Genomic DNA, 20,810 nt, shown 5'->3' on the forward strand with positions numbered 1-20,810 from the left:
TTGCACTTGAGAGTTATTGTTCTCTCAGGCTCATGAAATGTCGGTCATAACTCTATCTTTGTAGAGAGAGCCTTTGTATGGCTTGTAGTATTGCTATGCATCCGCACTAGCACAAGCTGAATCTGCGAGGATTAATTCACTCATGCCCTTTAACATCTTTTTTAACATTTTGGCTATAATTCCACATGAGATATAGAAGCCTCATGTCTTTATTGTCTGACACAATTGGCTTTGTGCATTCATTTTAAACATTATTTACAGAGGGAGATGATTTGAGTGTGCCAGACACTTCAGACAACAGCAGAAAACAGATGCTCAGAACCCGCAGCAAAAAGCGGTTTGCTTTTAAGATACCAGAAGAGGAGAGGTTACAACAAAGACGGTAAAACCTTGACCAGTGTCATGTTGTATGTCATTTGAGAGATGTTGAGCTATTTTCATGAGCAATTTCAGAACTTTTGATTTGCATTTATTATCTTTGTTCTCATACCAGAGAAATGCTGAGAGATCCTGAGATGCGGTCGAAACTGATATCAAATCCAACAAACTTTAACCATGTGGCTCACATGGGACCAGGAGATGGCATGCAAGTACTTATGGATCTTCCACTGGTAAATATGGGGAACAAAACTTGAAACTACAATATTTTGCCCAACTGAAATGCTTACTTCCCATTTTATTAAAATACAAATGTAGCATAGGAAACAATGCAGAGGCATTGATGAGACATGCCCAAATGATTTTGTAAATTAGCTAAACTGCTGTGATTATTTACTTAATCCATGCTTTTCCAACATAAATGAAAAATTCTGGGAATTGGAATTAATCTTGAGTCTCGTAAACAAATTTCTAAGAGTAATTGAAGATGAAGTGTTCAGAAAGATCTCCAACTTTATTCGTGTAAACAATATCACACATTCTAAACTGTTAAGCCTATACTGTAACTGAACCCACTCATGTTTGTACTTCCTAGTTTTCTTTCAACATTATTTCCTTACATGCCTCATTCCTTTTATTTAGAGAACATCTCTTCACTGTAAGCTTTGCACTGCAATAGAAACCTAACTTGTTAAATCAAGAAACTTACTGACACTATGTAATTCATCAAGTCTTGCATGTAACCACAGAAAAAATGCCTGGGAAAGCATCTGTTGTGAGGTCATGTAAAAGGAAGCAATTACATTTGAAGGGCCCAATAGTTCTAATAGTATAGTTCAATTCTTTTTAGGTTACTTCACAGTTCTGCAACAACATTCTTGTGTGTCCACAAAGTATTTGTGGATTTTGAAATATTAAACAGGCAGCAAGCTAACATTATTGTCTTTTTTAAATGGTTATCATTCTAAAATAGCCACTATAAAAGTTGGAGTTCAGTATAATTGTTTTTATGAAACAGGAATTTTTTGATAGCCTGACTTTAATTTCTGAAATCTGAAATTGTATGTTTTAAATGTTTACGGGCATTATGGTATAGCACAATAGCTTCTTTGATGTTTCTTTCCTGAGATAATTAACTAGTCTGTTTCCTTTTGTTGACTTAGCAGAATGAGTTTCCTTCCCCCCTCCACAACCCTCTCGACACCATGCTCTGATATCTCTTCCAACCAACTTTGAGCACATCTATCACATAGGCCCACTCTCTGCTGAAACCTGTCTTCAGAATGATCATCCCTCACTGCAAGACTTCCCTCTGCTGTCTTCCTCATCCTGTCCACCTTTCCTCCTCCTCAGCCAGGGTAGGAATACCTACCCCAAAGTGCAGCTGATCATATCCTCCAAACAGAATCACCTTCAGCTCAATGTTTATAAAGGTATTGAGCATTTCTTGAAAAAGAGAAACAAATGTAATCTTTCACTTGTTGCTGCAGAGCGTGTCACCAGTATCACAGGATGAACAGTTAAGAGAAAAACGTGCTTCCCAATCCAATCTTTCAAGACAACAGCGAAGCAAACAGTACATTACACGTACAGCATCAGGTAATGCCATTTGCTTTTTGTAATTATGTGCTCCTTTATATTAAGCATCCTTATAAGTATATGGGCGCTGCTAACCTCATGGTTATGAAGGAAAAACAGATTGGATGTTCTAGATTACTGCGCAAGTTTGCTAATAGAAACAGCTATATATGGAAATTTATTTTCACAATCACAGTAGAATAACAAATTACTGGTAAGAACAACATGGTAAGTTACTTTAAGTTGTATAGCTTTCTCTTTTAAAACTCTTCATTAGCTCTATGTCCTGAACACAAATTTGTGTGGGGAAAGTTATTGTCCTTGGAATAGATTATTCATTAAAATACATAAGGAAAAAGCATTCAGTATCTTTATCTTCTACAAGAATAGCAGATTTAATGCAATAAATCAGAGAATTATTAAACAAAATTTGAGCCATATAAGGGGACATGAGGGCAAATAAGTTTTAAGAAGCATCTATGGGGAGGAAAAAGAGGTAGAAAAGTGAAGAGGTTCAGGTAGGGAATTGTAGACCTTGGGGCTTTGGCAGCTGAAGCACGATTGCCAATGGAGGAGTGATTGAAATGCAGGATTCATTAGGAACCAGAATTGGAGTGCTATGGAGCAATTTGCAAACAAGGATGCAAATTTTAAAGTCGAGGGAAGCATAGCGAGAAGCCACTGTAGGTCAGTGAGCCCAGGAGTGATAGTTGAACGGAGCTTGGTGCCATTTAGGATACGGACAACAGAGTTTTGTATGAGCTTACATTTATGGGTGGTAGAAGATAAGGGGGTAGGGATGGGTGGGTAGCCAGAAGTGCATTGGAAAAGTCAAGTCTAGAGGTAACAAAGGCATGGATGAGGGTTTCAGCAGCAGCTGAGCTAAGGCAGAGACGGAGTTGGGCGATGGAAATAGATGAACCTAGTGATGGCACAAGAATGCTGTCGGAATCTCATCTCGGGGTCAAATGCAACACCAAGAATGCAAACATTGGCTCATTCTCAGGCAATTTTTGGTGAGAGAGATGGAAGTTGGTGACTAGGGAGTGAAGTTGTTGGCTTTTGATAAGATGTTATCTAACAGCTGAGGTAGGAAAGCCTCTTCCTGGTTAACTAAAGAAAGCAGGCAGGATAGCAACAAATCCCAAGCAACAGACCAAGAAGCCTTCTAAAAAGCAGTTTTGTGGGGTTTTGTTCTGGAAAATGGGTAGAATTCTGAGTTATTTTGCATCTGTTGTGGAGAAGAGCACTGAATTTAAACAAGAACATAAGAAATAGAAGCAGTAGTCGGCCATATGGCCCCTAGAGCCTGCTCCACCAGTGAGTAAGATCATGGCTCATCAATGACCTCCATATTTTCCCACCTCATCCACCATTTCCCATGATTCCTTTTAGAGTTCAAAAATCTATTTCTATCAACCTTGAATATACTGTAACAATTGACTGTCCACAGCTTTTTGGGGTAGGGAATTCCAAGGATTCCTAACCCTCTGAGTGAAAAAATTTCTTCTTAACTCAGTCTGAAATGGCTGATCCTTTATCCTGGGACTGTATGCCCAGTAATAGACTTCCCAGACTGGGGAAACAACATCTCAAAATCTACCCTTTGAAGCCTTCTCAGAATCTTATGTTTCATTGAGATCACCTCTCATTCATCAAAACTGCAGAGAGTACAGGTTCAATGTAGAGAATGCAACCATCGCAAATAAATGCTAAGCAAATGTATCTGCCAAGATGGGTGCTTGGATAGCTCTTCCTAACTCTATACATAAACCATTAGCATTAATATTTATGTACAATAATAACTTATTTATTAGTGCCTTTAATATAACAAGAAGTCACAAGGTATTTCCCAGCAACATTATAAGATGAAGTATGGCACTAAGCCACATAAGGAGGCAGTAGGTCTCAAGAGCAAAGGTTTGGTCAAAGAAGTAGGTTTTAAGCAGTTTTTTCATAGACTCATGGAAATCAAGGCAGAGAAGTCTAGGGGGGAATTCCAGAGTTTGGAGCCTACACAACTAAAGGCATGACCACCAATGGTGGGGCAATTATGATTAGGAACACACAAGAGGCCTGAATTAGAGGAGCACAAATACCTCAGAAGGTTGTGGGGCTAAAAGAGATTACAGTGATAAGGAGGCACAAGTTCAGGGGGGAATTTGAAAACAAGGATGAAAATTTTAAAGTCATTGCTTGACCAGGAGCCAATGTAGGTCAGCTAGTTTAGGGGTGATAGGGGATTGGGACTTATTGTGAGTTAAGACACGAGCAACAGAGATTTGGATAACCTCAACCTTATAGAGGGTAAAATGTGGGAAACCAGCCAGGAGTACGTTGGAATACTTGAGTCTAGAGGTAACAAAAGCACGCATGTGGATTTCAGCAGCAGATGAGCTGAGACAGGGCAAAGTCAGGTTAGGAAGATGAAAACAGGTGGTTTTGATGGTGATATGAGTATGAGGTCAGAAGCTCTCAAGTCAGGATCAGTTTTGACCCAAGGATGTAAACAGACTGGCTTAATCTCAGACTGTTGCCAGGGAGAGGGATGGAGTCGGGAGCTAAGGAACAGAGTTTGGAGCTGGGACTGAAAACAATGCTTAATACTGTTCAATATTTCATTCAAAATAATAATAATGAATACTAACATATGAGAAAGTAGTAGCAGCTTTCATCCTCATGTTTAAATCCCATTTTGACATCCCCTCTAACTACCTCAGTAAGCATTTTTAACCCTACGTCTCAATTCAAACTCTGACTCTGCCCCTGGCCTATTGTGCATCACTGCTTCCCTTCACCCCGTCATTGTCAACCAAGCTATTCAGGCACCAGAACAGCTCAAATTTTTTTTTTGATAAAGCATTCTTGGTGCAATTGTATGCCTTCTTCAGTTTGAGGAGAAGAACAAGACCCATTCAATTAAAAAAGGAATTTCAGTCTTGAATATCAACCACATAATTTTTCCAAAACAGCTTTTAGCTTTCAGGACACAAGCAGTTTAGCTTTAGATACCTACCTTGCACCCCATTTCCAACTATTGATTACCTTGAGCCTATACTTTATTGTCCTGCTCTTTTACCTATTTTAACCAATTAAGTACCTATAAAGGTTCCTCTGAGATGTTCTCCAATGCTGAAGGAGTCTTAACTTATAAATAGTTCCTCTAGTTCATCCCTGTAAGGACATGGGATCTGCCTCAATGCTCCTCTCGCCACTGCCTAAAGCATTTAGATAATGACAGAACCATAAATGATGCACTACAGAGCCTTGAACAGCTTCAGCATAGCTTCTGGAGATTTATCTCAACTGATTTGTAAGTACAGTCCAGCAACATGTTACTTTGTTGATTGCCACCTCAGTTTGATTAGGCAAAATAATACCCCTACATTCCTTTCAACTTGATCCTTGACAAATTCTATTCCACAAATGAAGGTCTGTACCTCTTATTTTAGTTCTAATGTGAAATTATTGAACTTCATTTGTCACTAATCAACCAAGTTTCATACTTTTTGAAGTTCTCTTTATATGATCTTGGCTGCTTCTGAATTCATAGTTCCCTCTAGCTTGATTCCATTTGCATTGAAACAGGAGTATTGGTCAATTATTTGTCTTATATTAGCTCCAGGAAGGATCTATCTGGAGCATCTTACACCATACCATTAGCCCCAATTAACCCTGCTCTCCTCACAATTGCCTTTTTGCCAGTTACTATTGCTTGCCCAAGCCCTTGTTATCCACTGACTTATCTTTTTGCCAAGGCTTTTTGAAGTCTAGATTCTTTACTTCATAGAGTATTGCTGCCAATCCGAGATGTCACTCATCAAAATCTGACATTGGTCAAAGTTTATACCTTTTGGAGCTATTGACTACCATTTATTAGGTTAATTTCATTTGGATATTTTTCATCCCTGCTTTTGATCATTTATTTCGTTAATTCTCTACAGTTGTTAGGAATGAATCCGGTGTGGTTCTTAAATATGGTACCTAGAAATACCTGTGCTATTTAAATATGCCAAAGTACTGACATGATCTTATTTCTTATACTTAGGTGGGGAGGCTGTTATGACAACGCGTAATATCTCTGATCCTGACCAAGATTTTGAGAGAGAGGTAGGTATTTGGATGTAATTATTCGGATTCAGTTCACTTGAAATGAAAACCTAGTGAAAATAGATTTTTCAGTATTTGATTATATTTCCTTGATGTAAATTAGCAGCAAACATCAACTAATATGCTTCCATTTTTTTAATCTATCAGCAGGACTCTGATTCAACAAGGCATTCAACACCTTCAAACAGCTCAAACCCAAGTAGCCCACCAAGTCCAAACTCTCCTCACAGGAACCAAATTACACTGGATGGTTTGGACCACTCCACATGTGATGCATGACTGTTTCCTCCAGTAACACGTTACAGTGCATAAAACAGCACAATAGGATTCTCCATTTTCATTGATTCCTTTCCTCTTGAAAAATGGATTTTTGCTGAATTGCTCCAAGAAAGTGCCAAGAATGGAGAACAATTTCTTCTGTTAATTCTTGCTGATTGCACATTAAGTTATGTATTCAGGCTCCTTTATGAACAATTCCACCTTATTTTGACTGTCAGCCCAATAAAATGACTGACTAAGTGTCACTCATATTCTTCGGTGATTACGGTTTTGTGCAGTGTTGATGTTAAGTTGCAACCTTTAACAGCCAAATAAATTTGGGATTGTGAGGCCCACATCTTCTTCACTTCCAAACTTTCCTTCCAAATTTCTAATATAGTTGGTAAATGGTGAAATAAAATTGTCCATGTACTGTTCCTGTTTGTGCATCTTAGTTTATATATAAAAAAAGAAAAAAATGTTTTCTTCAGGGTATACATGACACTAGTAAATAATACTGTGAATAAGAATTTTAGTTGCTTTTTGTAATACTGTTTTTAACCTTTTGACGTAGATGTCCTTTCTTTGTGCTGTATTGTAGTGAAAGACCATATCTATGTTTATCAATGTCTATGGACCCAATGCAGGAATATTAATGCTGAGAAATGCCAGACTTGGACCCGCTGCATCTTTAAATACACAATTATTGTAAAAGACTCAGCAAAGTGTGATTGTCCTAATTGCTGATCAAGAGGTAACATAGCTATAAGGCAGTGGTCTCGATAAAAGAAAGCTACATTAATTTGATCATTTTCAAAATCAACCTTTGCATGAAAATACATTCCTTAAAAACATGTTGTATTGGTTATGTTCTTTAAAAACAAAATATCCACAGCAGTCTTGTACATTTTGATATGGATCCAGATGATGTGCTCCTGGTGGATGCAATTGTGTGTGCGTGTGTCAATGTATATATAACTCATGTTCAGTGTATGATAACATTATTACTCATTCAATTGTGTCCATATTGCATTAAAGGCTTATACACCACGGCCAGTATATCCATTTTGTCATCACACCTGTGTGCCTTCTGTGCTGTATTTGTGACAATTTACTATTCATACTGATGCAGTATGATTTCTCTACTCAAGATCACTGCAAAGAGCTTGCATGTTTTAGTCACCCAGATCCCTTACTGAGTGGATGGTAATTGTGACGTGCCACATTAAGCAACTAATCAAACTTCTTTCATTTACTTAAAAGGGCTCACTGTGAAGCCTAACACTACTGGTGAAACAGTTTGATTTTTTTTATGTTAATTTGTGAAAGTGGGTAGTTTTAAAATCAGCTAACCACTCTTTGTAATTATGGAATTGTGCTTTGACAAAATATTGAAAATTGACCTGTCAATAAAGCATAAGAGGGAGGTACCAAACTGTTTAATAGTCTGTGTTTACATGAACAAAGACCCTGCAATGTCAAAGGAACATTAATGCATTCTTCTGAAGTTCTTCACTATTTTAGCAGCTTTCATGAGTATTTTAATACATAGCAGGAGAAATGGTGCCGTAAGGAGGTCTTCAGATTCTTGAGATATTGGTACCTGTTTTGGGCAGGAGAGACCCGTATATGGTTGGGTTAGTTACACTTGAACAGGGCTGGAGCCAATGTCCACAGAACCAGAATGAAGCACTAGAAAGAAAGACTTGTTTTGTCAGGCGAAGTAGTAAATAAACAATGCAAGGCCTTTAAGGAAGGAGATAGTTTGGGTACAGGCTAACCACATTCCTATAAGGAGAAATGGAAGGGCATACAAAGCTAAAGTTCTCTGTATGACTACAGAAATTGTGGCAAAAATCAATTATTTCCAAAAAGGAATTTAATGAAGTACCACATATCAGGCGTATTCAGAAAATAGAAACCTATCGTAATTATTGGAGAGTGATAGCATGGTACATAATTGGTTAAGAGAAAGGAGGCAGAGTAGTGGTAAATGGATGTTTTTCTGACTGAAGGAAATACACGGTATGTAGGTCCCCAGCAATCAATATTCGAACCATTGCTTTCTTATATAAAAATGACTAGAACTTGAGTGTATGCATTATAATTTTGAAGTTTGTAAATGCCGCAAAGCTTGACTATAGTAAAATGTGAGTAAGATAGCAGTCTTTAAAAGGACATGGACTGGTTGAATTGGTAGACACTTGACATGCAATTCAATATGGATGGGTGTGGAGTGATGTGCTTTGGGGGAAGCTAAATGAGGAGGCCGTATAATCTAAATGGTAGTTATTTTTGACGAGATTGCAAGAGTAGAGAGACTTAGGGTGCATATTCATAAGTCTTTGGTGGAGGGCAAGTTGACGAGGATTTTTTTTGTTCTTGGAATCTGAGCATTGTTGCACGGTCAGCATTTTTTTACCTAGCCTTAATTGCCCATGTGATGGTGGTGCTGAGCTGCCTCCTTGAATCGCTGCAGTCCGTGTGATGTAGGTACATCCTCAGTGCTTTTAGGGAGGAGGTTTCAGGATTTTGACCTAGCAACAGTAAAGGAGCAGCAATATTCTTCCAAGTCAGGCTGGTGTGTGGGTTGGAGGGGAGCTTGCAGGTGGTGATTCCATACGTTTGCTGTCCTTGAACTTCTAGATGGTAGAGGTTGCCGTTTGGAAGGTGCTGTCAAAGGAACAATGGTGAGTTGCTGCAGTGTGTCTTGCAAATGGTACAGTGGTGGAGGGAGTAAATATTTAAGGTGGTGGATGGGTGCCAGTCAAGCAAGCTGCTTTGCAGAATGCCGAGCAGGGGATGTAGCTGTGTGCATTCATATCTGCAGAATGCTGGGCAGGGGATGTAGCTGTGTGCACCCATATTTTTGCAGAATCAAGCAAGCTGCCTTGTTCTGGGTGGTGTTATTGGAGATCCAATCATTCCAAGCAAATAGAGGGTATTCCATCACATTCTGACTTGTGCCTTGTAGATCATGGACAGATTTTGGGGAGTCAGGAGATGAGGTGATCTCTGTAGAATTCCCAGCCTTTGACCTGCTCTTTATATAGCTGGTCCAGTTTAGTTTCAGGTCAATGGTAACTCCATGATGTTGGTGGTGGTGATTGATTTAGAGAAGGTAATACCATTGAATGTCAAGGGGAGATAGTTAAATTCTAGCTGGTTAATCTCTAGTTGGAGATAATTATTGCCTGGCAATTGTGTGGCACAAATATTACTTGTCACTTATAAGCCCAAGTCTGAATATTGTCCAGGTTGTGCTGCATTCAGACATGGACTTCTTCAGGACCCAAGAACTTGCAAATGGTGGTGAAAACTGTGCAAGCATCAGTGAAGGGCCTCATTTGTGACCTAAAGGTGGAAGGGAAGGTCACTGATAAAACAGCTGAAGATGATTTGGCCTAGCTCACTGCCTTGATGAATTCCTGCAGTAATAATCTGGGGCTGCACTGATTGGCATCCCAACAACCACAAACATCTTCCTTTGTGCTAGGTATGATACCAACTTTGGTGAGTTTTCCCCCTGATCCCCACTGACTTCAATTTTGTTAGGGTTCCTTGATGGTTAACAAAGGGTATGGGATATTGACTTTGTAAATAGGGACTTTGGGTACAACAACAAGGAATTAATGCTAAACCTTTACAGTTCCCTGGTTATGACTCAGCTGAGGTATTGTGTACAATCCTAGGCATCATACTTTAGGAAGGATGCCAGGCTTTTGGAGAGGGTACTGAGGAGATTTACCAGGATGATACTAAGGTTGAGGAACTACAGTTATGTGGAAAAATATGTAAAACAGATTGTTGTCCTTAGAGCAGAACAGGTTAAAGGGAGACCTTGGAGACATTTACAATTGAGGGATTTTGATAAAGTAAGTAGGGAGAAACTTTCTTCTGGCAATTAAGTCAGGAAGGGTGATTTATTTAACATAATTGACATCGGAACTAGAAATGAAAATGTTCACACTGGTTTGTTAAGATTTGAAATGCACTATCTGAAAGGGTGGCAGAATCAAACTCCATAGAACGTTTGACAGCACAATTGGACAGTGCTTGAAGACAAATTTGTATAGTTATGAGAAATAAACTGGGTTAGAGGACTAAATTGGACAGTTCTTTAAAAGAATCAAGCTCAATGCAAAAAATGCAGAGAACTGACAAGAAATGATGGCAAAAGTGAGAAAATTAGTAGGGGGTAACAAAAGCAAACACCAGTCTTTTATGAACATTTAAAAAGAGTAAGAATAGGAAGGGCGGATCTGAGTAGGGATCAAAAATGAATTTTGTTGGGGAAAGCAGAGGGCATGGCTGAGGTACTAAATGAATACTTCTGTCTTCACAAAAGAAGGAGATGCTGCTAATGTAACAGTAAAGTGCTGAGGGTGGGGTTGAAGGGGGAGCAGTAAGAGAAATTGGATAGGATGAAAATAGTTAAAGTTCACAAAGTAAATAAGATTGAACTGAATAAGCATGATTAAAAAGCAGATGATGCTGTCAAATAGACAATGTTTGGTTTAGACAATCTGCATTTATGAATCTTAAGGGAGGTGGAATCTTAAATTATTGACATCTTAACTGACATATTAAAAGTTTGCTAAATTTAAGGGGGATTTATAAAAATGTTTAATTTTAGAAATTTCTGAATTTTTACAATCCATTCAATAAACTCATCGATACATTTTAAACATCGTCACTTGCATCAGACATAACTGTTGTGGTTTGTTCACATTTATCATTGATTTCACCATCCTAATATAGTTTAACAATTTTGGTATGCCTCCAGTGAGATAAATTAGGAATATGAAGTACACTTTTGTATTGCTGAAAAAAAAGAGACATGCTATCAAAGCTTTTCGTCTTGCACGCATCAGGATAGCTACGTAAGATAAACCAACAGTAAAGGGAACAACAATTTATATTGGATGAGAAAAGAGTGCTGATAGACTGGCAAGTGGACTCTGATTGGTAGAAGTGTTGCCATGGAGAATGCAGCAGAGAACAGTTAACTGTTAACTGCCAAGCTTTTGTCTAAAATTCAAACCAGACAAGTTGACTCTGATTGGTTAAGGCATTTCCAAGGAGAATGAACCAGGGAATGGCAGTACCCTAAGCTTTTGTTTAGTTGGAAAAGGGTTAGGTAATGCATGAAAATGCTCCCTCTATCTGCAAAGGACAGGGTCCTGTCTATGAACATACATGGCTTCTAGCATGCTTAAGTGAGCTACACTGCAAGCTCGACTGATAATCTTAAATTGGTTGTCAGTGTAATTAGCACAATCAAGATGATTTAGCAAATGTCGTTCAATTGTAGAATCACATCTAATATTGGACACTATATTTTGAGTTTTGTAAACAAGGGCTGGCTGTGTATGGTCAGTAGTTTCCATGTTGCGAATAGCTGATGCGATGAGTTGTTTGACATGATCTGCCAGTTGTTGGAATGTACAGCCTATATACCTGGTATCACGCCAGCACTGAAGTTTATATCCACATTACTTATTTGTGTGATGGGCAGAACACCTTTTTTGGCTTGACGGTAGCATCCTGTTAGTGAAGAATAACACTTATGTTGCTACTGCATAGTAACCGTGAAACAGCTATCTTCACCTGTTGCTCAGATTTTTGAGATACCTAACCCTTCCAGAGTAATCTGAGGTAGACACTTTTCAGGTCTGAAAGTGACAGCCTTAGGCCAGTTCATGAGTTGGCACGATATACCACGAGCAATGATTTGATCAGAATAGCCATTATCCGTAGGATGTCTTTGATGTGCCCTATTTCAGCAGCAAGCTTGCACAGTGAGTAAATGGTTCAGGCCCTATTTACGATGTTACTGATACCACTTGCCAACTAATCAGCTCTTCTCACGCAATAGAAATTGCCCCTGTTACAGGTGTCTTATCTTGCATAGCTGTCCTGATGAGTGCAAGATGAAAAGTTTAGATAGCGTATCTCTTTTTGTCAGCAAGTTCGGTACTACCAAACGACTGTTTAAATACACTTTTGTGTCCTCCCTCTTAGTCTTTTCCTATTGATTTATGACAGGTCAGAATGATTCTACAAAGCTGGAAGATTTTTCATTTTGAGTTTCCGTTTACTCTGAAATTGAGTACAAAATATTTTCTCTGTAGTACCTCATCTTGTTAATATGGTTCAAACAGTCTGGAGAGTCTCTTTTTGAGGCTCTATTCCTTTGATACAGCAGTGACTACGCTTTATTGGCTATAAAGTGGTTTGGGATGCTCTGAGGTTGTGAAAAATGCCATATAAATACAAAACTTTATTTCGCTAAGGATTTCCATACGAGCCTCCTATCTTGATCACATTTGCGAACACCCCTGGGAGGAGTGGCGGTCCCTTGCTGTTAAAGCAACAGAACTTCAGTATCTATTCCTGAGGATTTTGACTTACTCTTTGATAATGAGTATTGGGCATAATCACAGTTGAAGGTCAATACATTGGAACAACTAACTGAGAATGGTAGCTAAACACTTCCACCCACCACTGTTCTTCACAGATTGCACCATGCTGTGCTTTATACTGGAGGTTCTAAACTCAGAATACATATCCAATGCCTGATCCATTCATGGATACTAAAGGTTTTCATGCTGGAGTATTTGAAATAATAATCTCAGCCAGGTTGCCAGAGAACATGAACATTTGCTGTTTTATCACATTCTAAAGAACTATAGAATCTTTAAAAGTACAAATAATTCCATCAGGTCAGGAAACACAAAGGTGAGTGAAATTGAATAGCCCTTTTTGGGGGGGGCGCAAGGGTTGCAATTTGTGATTAACCATGTCCGTTGAGATCAAAGTGGACAACATGCAAACTTTGTATACCCGTGTGCTCCTAAATGCGCCCAGGTGAGTTCTGCGCAGAGCCAGATATCCAGCAGTGTTCTTTTGTACCATGTGATACAGACAGCCTGCTCTTTAAAGCAGGCTGTGTCTTAAGAAGCTGCACAATAAGATTACTGGAATGTTATTTCTTGCAAAGTGAAGAGCAGGACAGACAGAGGGCTCCATGGTATCAAATGCAGTATTAGAGACTTAGTGATGCAAGAAGGCAGGAGGAGATATTCCACAGTCCTGTGGGGTCTTGGAACCCTAAGAAGGGAGTGGGAGCAGGAGGCCAGGGTGGTCAACTCTCAGAGTCTGGACACAAGGACCTGGTAGCAGTGCCACAAGCGGTCAAATGAGAGGAGAATGCAGGAGAAGGACCCTGGGACAGGCAGTCAGCAGCACCTAGAGGAGAGTGTGAGAGGAGGACCCTGGGACAGGCAGTCAGCAGCACCTAGATGTAGATTGGCTGGTGATGAGAAAGGCCCTCCCCATCAAATCCTTCCTACATGCCAGGAGTCTCACCCCCCCTGCTTATTGCCCTCGAGATGGCTATGGTGGGGAGGAGACCTCCTTGTGGAATGTGCCTTCGCAAAGAAGGTCTGGAGAGAGATGCAGTGGTTTTGTTGAGGTTCATCCCAAGCAGTTCTGTGGCACAGGACTCTGTACTCTACGGGCTATTCCCAGGGACACGCACCGAGACAAACATCGACTGCAGCTGGAGGATCATCAACTCGGTGAAAGATGCCCTTTGGTCTGCCCGAAACTTGTTGGTCTTCCAGTGCAAAGAATTGTCCCTGATTGAGTGTTGCAGACTGGCACATTCCAAGGTCCAGGGCTACGTGCTGAGGGATGCACTAAAGTTTGGGGCTGCTGCCGCAAGGGCGGAGTGGGGAAAGGTCGCTATCTAAGACCTTTCTGCCACAGTGCACCAAGGGGATAGGAATTGTATAGACCCCTTGGGCTGTATGACTCACAAGGAATGTATGCAGTGAACACTAAATGTATCATAATTATATTGAAGCACCTCAGAGTGCAACATGATCTATGTCGATAATTTGAATACCATTACATTGTCTGAATGACCATATTGAAATATCTGTAGTGTTTATTGATTGTACTGAAGCACTTCATGATCTATGTGGAAAAGTTGAATATGATTGCACTTTTTGTGATGGCCATTTTGAAATGTTTTGTAATGTTCTTTCAGACATTTTATAAATAAAGTATATTTTTTCCAAAATAAAAGTCAGCGGCACCTAGAGGACAGTGCGAGAGGAGGACCCTGGGACCAGCAGGCAGCGGCACCTAGAGTAAGGTTTGTCTGGGAAGCTCTGTGATTTGCATGTCCTGCACTATGTGGGAAATCCTAGACGGTCCTGACAGTCTGGATGACCATGTGTGCAGGAGGAGCCATCAACTGGAGCAACTCGAGCCCTGGGTTTTGGAACTTGAGCGGCAGTTGGTTGCACTAAAGTGCATTCACGAGGCTGAGAGGTTCATGGATAGCATGTTTCATGATGTGGTCATCCCGCAGCTTAAGGAAGTGCAGGCAGAGAGGGAATAGTTGACCGCCAGACAGAAGAAGGGGACCAGGCAGGTGGTGAGGGAATCCCCTGAGTACGTCTCGCTCGCAAACCATTTCTCGGCCTTAGAAAATGATGAGAGTGACGATTTCTCTGTGGAGGCCCATCAGAGCCAAGGCCATAGCACTGTGGGTGGTCCAGCTGCTCAAGATGGGGAGGAAGAAGTGTGGAAGGGCAATAGTGGTAGGGGACTCGTTAGTGAGGGGAGAATACAGGTGCTTCTGTGGCCGTAGACGTGACTCTAGGATGGTATGTTGCCTGCCGGGTGCCAGGGTTAAGGATGTCATGGAATGATTGCAGGGCATTCTGAAGAGGGAGGGTGAATAGCCAGAGGTCGTGGTCCATGTTAGGACCAATGACATAGGGAGAAAGAGAAATGAGGTCCTGCAAGCAGACTTTAGGGAGTTAGATAGGAAACTGAAAAGCAGGGATTCAAAGGTAGTAATCTCCAGATTACTCCCAGCGTCACGCAGTAGTGAATACAGGAACAGAAGGATAGAGCAGATGAATGCGTGGCTGGAGAGATGGTGCAGGTGGGAGGGCTTTAGATTTCTGGGGCATAGGGACCGTTTCTGGGGGATGTGGGACCTGTATAAGTTGGACGGGTTACATCTGAACAGGAATAAGACCAACATCCTCGTGGGGTGGTTTGCTAATGCTGTTGGGGCAGATTTAAACCAAATTGGCAGGGGAGTGTGCTGTAAACATCTATGAGACCTCAAACGTGAATGTAACTTCATATGACATCTCTGAGCCACCGCTCACCCATCAGCACTCCCTGGTACTCAGGACTCACCTGACATCCAGATACTCCACCTCATCCTCACACACCTACCAGTACTGCAAGTCCCATACTCATCTCACTGCTTGCAAATACCTCAGGCTATTCAGCTATAGCAGGCACATCACCCAATGACAGTGCTACACAACAACTGCTCTTGCAGGACAATGTGGCACACAATAAAAAGGAGCAGAGCAGAATCAATAGGGTACAATGATGCCCACATGTCCTGAGGCCTACAGACGAGATAGTTCTCCTATTATGGCGCTGGCTGTATTGCTGACAACCTTGAGGATGCAAGTATATTCTTGCCTTGTGTCCCTTCACAACTCCCAACACATGCGCATCCATTGTTGAGCAAGCTGCTGGTGGCAACCATGGCCCTCTTGTTTCCCACTCCACCCACCTTCCCTCACCCCAACCTTTCCCTTCTGAAGTCCTACTTTCATACACCCAAGAACTGCCACCTGCCCAGCTTCGGCGCACCCAGGAGGAGGAGGGAGAGCAGAAGCACTACACTGATGAAGAGGAGCTGTCACTTGACCTGACGCTCAGAGCCACTAGCTCAAATATTGGCACTGCACTTAACTTGGAGGCTAGTATAAGAGTTGAGATCAGCACATAGTGAGTCATTTGGGCCAAGTGGGCTGCAGCCAGGCCAGGGGCAAAGGGTGGTTTATGTACCAGCTCACCAGAGGGCAAAGTGGCCACAACAAGTACTGCTGCAGAGGACTCAATGAGGTCATCATTCCAGAGAGCGCTGGGTGCATTAGCTGGCCAACAGATAGCCTCCTGTCATTGTCAGGGAGCATGGAGGACTCAGGCTCCAACATAGTGAGGAGATGACACAGAACTTGTCCTCACTGCTGACTCTGCTGCGTCTCCCCATCGTGCTGCAGACTCACAACTGCCACCACTGCACCCATGCTTGCTCAGCCTTTATGTGGACATGGGTCACCTTTCACCTCTGTCTGTGAGATGATGCAACATTCTCTGGTATATTCAAGAACTCATCAAAACACCTCCCAAACCATTCCAGAATACGATCAGACACATTGCGATGGATAAAAATTCCAAAAATTTACTTTGTGTGCAACCTGTGTTCGAGGCCCTTTAAATAGCATGACTGCAGGGGCCATTTTGCAGCCTCAAGTTTGTTTCTGCACAAAGCAGATGCTGCCTGCACAGACGTTCCCCAAATTTCAGATCCTGGCATCACATCAGGCTATGTGACATCACAATACCATTAAGTTAATGTCTTATGAAACACTCAGGGAAACACACAACCAGTATGCACCCATATCTTTGCTGAATGCCGGGGGTTTGGGGGTGGGGGGGTGGTGGGGTGGTAGTGGTGCCAGGGAGTAGCTGGTGGTGCACCCTGCCCCTGGGAAACAGAGATAAGCATCCATAGCACCACTAGAAGCATCACTATCCTACTGAATTACACTCTCGCATCTTCTACAAATGGAAGTGCTTAGTTGATGGTGGGGTAGATTTTTGATTTTACTACCTGGACATTCAACATCCCCTAAGCAGAATGTAGATTGGAAACTCTAGCAGGGAGGATCACAAATCAGTTACATGATTTATCTGATATAAAAACAAAAAACTGCGGATGCTGGAAATCCAAAACAAAAACAGAATTACCTGGAAAAACTCAGCAGGTCTGGCAGCATCGGCGGAGAAGAAAAGAGTTGACGTTTCGAGTCCTTAAGACCCTTCCACAGAACTGAGCGAATATAAGGAGAGGGGTGAAAGCTGGTTTAATGTGGATGTGGGGGTGGGGTAGGGGGGGAGAGAAGTTGGGGGGTAGGGGAGGAGAGAAGTTGGGGGCGTTGGTGTGGTTGTAGGGACAAGCAAGCAGTGATAGGAGCAAATAATCAAAAGATGTCACAGACAAAATAACAAAAGAACACAGAGGTGTTGAAGGTAGTGATATTATCTAAATGAATGTGCTAATTAAGAATAGATGGCAGGGCACTCAAGGTACAGCTTTAGTGGGGGTGGGGTGGAAAGACTAGCGGGGCATAAAAGATTTAAAAACAATGAAAATAGGTGGGAAAAGAAAAATCTATATAAATTATTGGAAAAAACAAAAGGAAGGGGGAAGAAACAGAAAGGGGGTGGGGATGGAGGAGGGAGTTCAAGATCTAAAGTTGTTGAATTCAATATTCAGTCCGGAAGGCTGTAAAGTGCCTAGTTAGAAGATGAGGTGCTGTTCCTCCAGTTTGTGTTGGGCTTCACTGGAGCAATGCAGCAAGCCAAGGACTGACATGTGGGCAAGAGAGCAGGGTGGAGTGTTAAAATGGTGGAGTGTTAAAATGGCGAAACGTCAACACATGATTTATCTGATTCACCTATTGAAAATATTGGAAGGAAACCCTGGCTGGTTCATAAGGGAAGTGCAGGTCTCTCCCTTTGATTTTTCTTTCTGAATTCCATTCAAGCATTGTTGAACATTCAAGTAGTAAAGATGAAAATCTACCCCAGTGTATGATTAAAGTTGAATATTGCAACATAACCATGCACCCAATGGGTGTGAAATCACTGGCTGAAAATCTCACTCAGGTAAAAGTTTTTTGTACTAGTGAGATAACATGGTTACTGTAAGGGTCACTGAACCATTTGGATAATCCTTGTAGTAATTGAATGTGTAGACTTTCCTACTGCCTACCAGGGGTCATGTGGTTGCTCTTGGAAGCTCCGACAATGAGCCTTAAGCACGGGTAATCGAGGATGCAGGGTTTTCTTGTTGAGGACCTGGTTCAAGCATGTAGCAACTGAGTTCTCTGTAATAAAGTTATCTGTTTAGAGTTGAAACCTGTCCACTACGTCAAGCCATTACATTACTTCAATTACATTTTGTTTTCATTCTAGTTAATAATTGTTGTTGGGTTATGAAATGTCATGTCAGAAATCACAATGAATGCTAGAAGTGTATTTCACTGAATACTACAGCACACTTGCCTTTATAAATGAGTACCACTTGCAAAAAAAGTCACAGATGTCCTGGATATTGAAAAAGATCTATATGCAGTATGATTTTAAAGGAAGTGTGAGACTGCATTCTGCCAAGTTATGATATATAAGTCTGGATTAAATGTTTCACAGGCCTGATCCAATAGCTGAAACAGCAAAGGAGAAATGTATGCGGTCATTACTTGACAGGCTACACCCTTTGTTAGCTTAATGGATATAAATCTAAAGTTAGAAAAGTTAATCAGTTTTTTTGTGCCATATGTTGTGAGTTCCTTTGTCACCAATTTAAAGCATCCCATAAAACAATACTGAGTAAATAACTCTTATTTTTAGCTGCCAACCAGACACGTTTAAAATAGTTCACGTGGCTAGAACATTTGAGACTCCCCCAAATATTTTCTTGTAACCTATCTAGTTATTTTATTTGCACCCTGCCCTCTTGTGGGAAGCTAGCATTTATTGTTTTTCCTCTTAAATTATAATTAGATAGGCTGCTGCGAGTTGGGAACCTCTCCAAATTCCTGCTGTTTTCTCAACTGACTTACACGGGAGAAATTACAGCAGCGACATTCTCACCATCCCAGTCTCACTGAAACTTCTTAAGAATCATCTAAATGAGTAATCCACTAACAATAGCACTTTTAAAACAGTTTCTGATGAAGGCCAGCCTTTCAAAATGTCATAACCTGTCTTTTCATACCATTATCAGGATCTTCTAATTTTACTACCTTTAGTTATGACTTTTTTTTTGCCCTGTTTATTGATCAATATTCTTGCTGGCTTACATTGACTCCAGTTCCCCAGACCAGAAATTTAAAATCTAAATCTGTACAACCACACCCTTCATTCCTCTGACTATGATCCCTTGGGCATTCCTCCCTTCCTTAGCCCAAAACCAACTAGTCACCTCCTTAAAATCCACCTCTTCATCCAAGATTTTTGCCATCCCCCCTCTCCCAAGATCCTTCTTTGATTTCTCTTGTGCCTCTTTAATGTCTTTGAGATTCTTATTTCATCCTTTCAGTGAGATGTTAAACCAAGGTGTTATCTGCCTAATCTAGTGGTTCCACTAAACATTAAAGCTCTCATGGTGGTGTTCAAGGAGCTGGGTTTTCTCCTGAATTCTTGGACAACATTCTTTCCTCAACCTACGCAGCCAAAAACTGATTTAACGAGCCATTTGTCTCATTTTTGTTTGTGGGACCTTGCTATGTGCAACAGGTCTGCCTTGTTTTCCCAAATTATGACAGGGTTTTTTTAATATTCTTTCACAAGATGTGGGCGTCGCTGGTTAGGCCAGCATTTTTATTGCCCATCCCTAATTGTCCTTGGGAAGGTGGTAGTGAGCTGCCTTCTTGAACCACTGCAGTCCATGTGGTCTACAGTACTGTTAGGGAGGGAGTTCCAGGATTTTGACCCAGCGGCAGTGAAGGAACAGTGATATAGTTCCAAGTCCGGATAGTAAGTGGCTTGGAGGGGAACTTGCAGGTGGTGGTGTTTCCATGCATCTGCTGACCTTGTCCTTCTAGATGGTGGAGGTCGCAAGTTTGGAAGGTGCTGTTGAAGGAGTCTTGGTGAATTGCTGCAGTACATCTTGTAGATGGTAAGCACGGCTGCCTAGTGCATCAGTGGTGGAGGGGGTGAATGTTTATGGTTGGGGTGCCAGTCAAGTAGGCTGCTTTGTACTGGATGCTATCAAGCTTCTTGAGTGTCCTTGGAGCTGCACTCATGCAAGCAAGTGAAGAGTATTCCATCAGACTCCTGACTTGTGCCTTGTAGATGGTGGACAGGCTTTGGGGAGTTAGGAGGTAAGTTACTTACTGTAGAATTCCCATCCTCTGTCCACACTATTCTTGTAGCCTTGGGTCCAGATTTCCATCCCCAGCTTGGGTTCACAAAGTTGGGAGATTTCCCGGCTCAGCAAACCCAACCTTTAAAAAGGCCCGCTCACAGGTGGGATTTTTGGTCGGAAGGGCAGGCTGAAACAGGAGTCAGGCAGGATGAATCCAGAATCTGCTCTGCATCCCAGCACAGTGTTTAAATAAATAAAAATATCCCTCCAGCTCTCACCCCTCACACCCTACACACTCCCTATGTCCCATCCATACTAACTTATGCCAACCCATGCCTCCACACAACTCCCATGGCCCTCACACTCCTATACCAACTTAGTGCCCCTCTACCCACACTCTGTGGCCCCTCACACCCAAAAAATGCCAACTTAATGTCCCTCTACCTAACCCCATTGCCCCATCCCCCATGCCAAATTAGTGCCAACTGATGCCAACCCA

General features: G+C 41.4%; 1 protein-coding gene across 3 annotated transcripts in view; it reads left to right on the forward strand.

Moving 5' to 3' along the window:
• Positions 1–7,374, forward strand: part of cdc42bpb (CDC42 binding protein kinase beta (DMPK-like)) — a 195,715-nt gene extending 188,341 nt beyond the window's left edge. For 2 of the 3 annotated variants that reach the window (XM_041214418.1, XM_041214420.1), the window contains exons 33-37: positions 262–382; positions 494–611; positions 1,869–1,977; positions 6,005–6,066; positions 6,214–7,374. In XM_041214418.1, coding sequence (XP_041070352.1) covers positions 262–382; positions 494–611; positions 1,869–1,977; positions 6,005–6,066; positions 6,214–6,345 — 542 coding nt within the window. In that variant the 3' untranslated portion in view covers positions 6,346–7,374. The remainder of the gene's footprint in view (positions 1–261; positions 383–493; positions 612–1,868; positions 1,978–6,004; positions 6,067–6,213) is intronic. The other variant, XM_041214419.1, reaches the window with a different exon arrangement.
• Positions 7,375–20,810: the final 13,436 nt, after the last annotated feature.

Source organism: Carcharodon carcharias, chromosome 20 (genome assembly GCF_017639515.1).
Source record: "Carcharodon carcharias isolate sCarCar2 chromosome 20, sCarCar2.pri, whole genome shotgun sequence".
Taxonomy (NCBI): Eukaryota; Metazoa; Chordata; class Chondrichthyes; order Lamniformes; family Lamnidae; genus Carcharodon; species Carcharodon carcharias.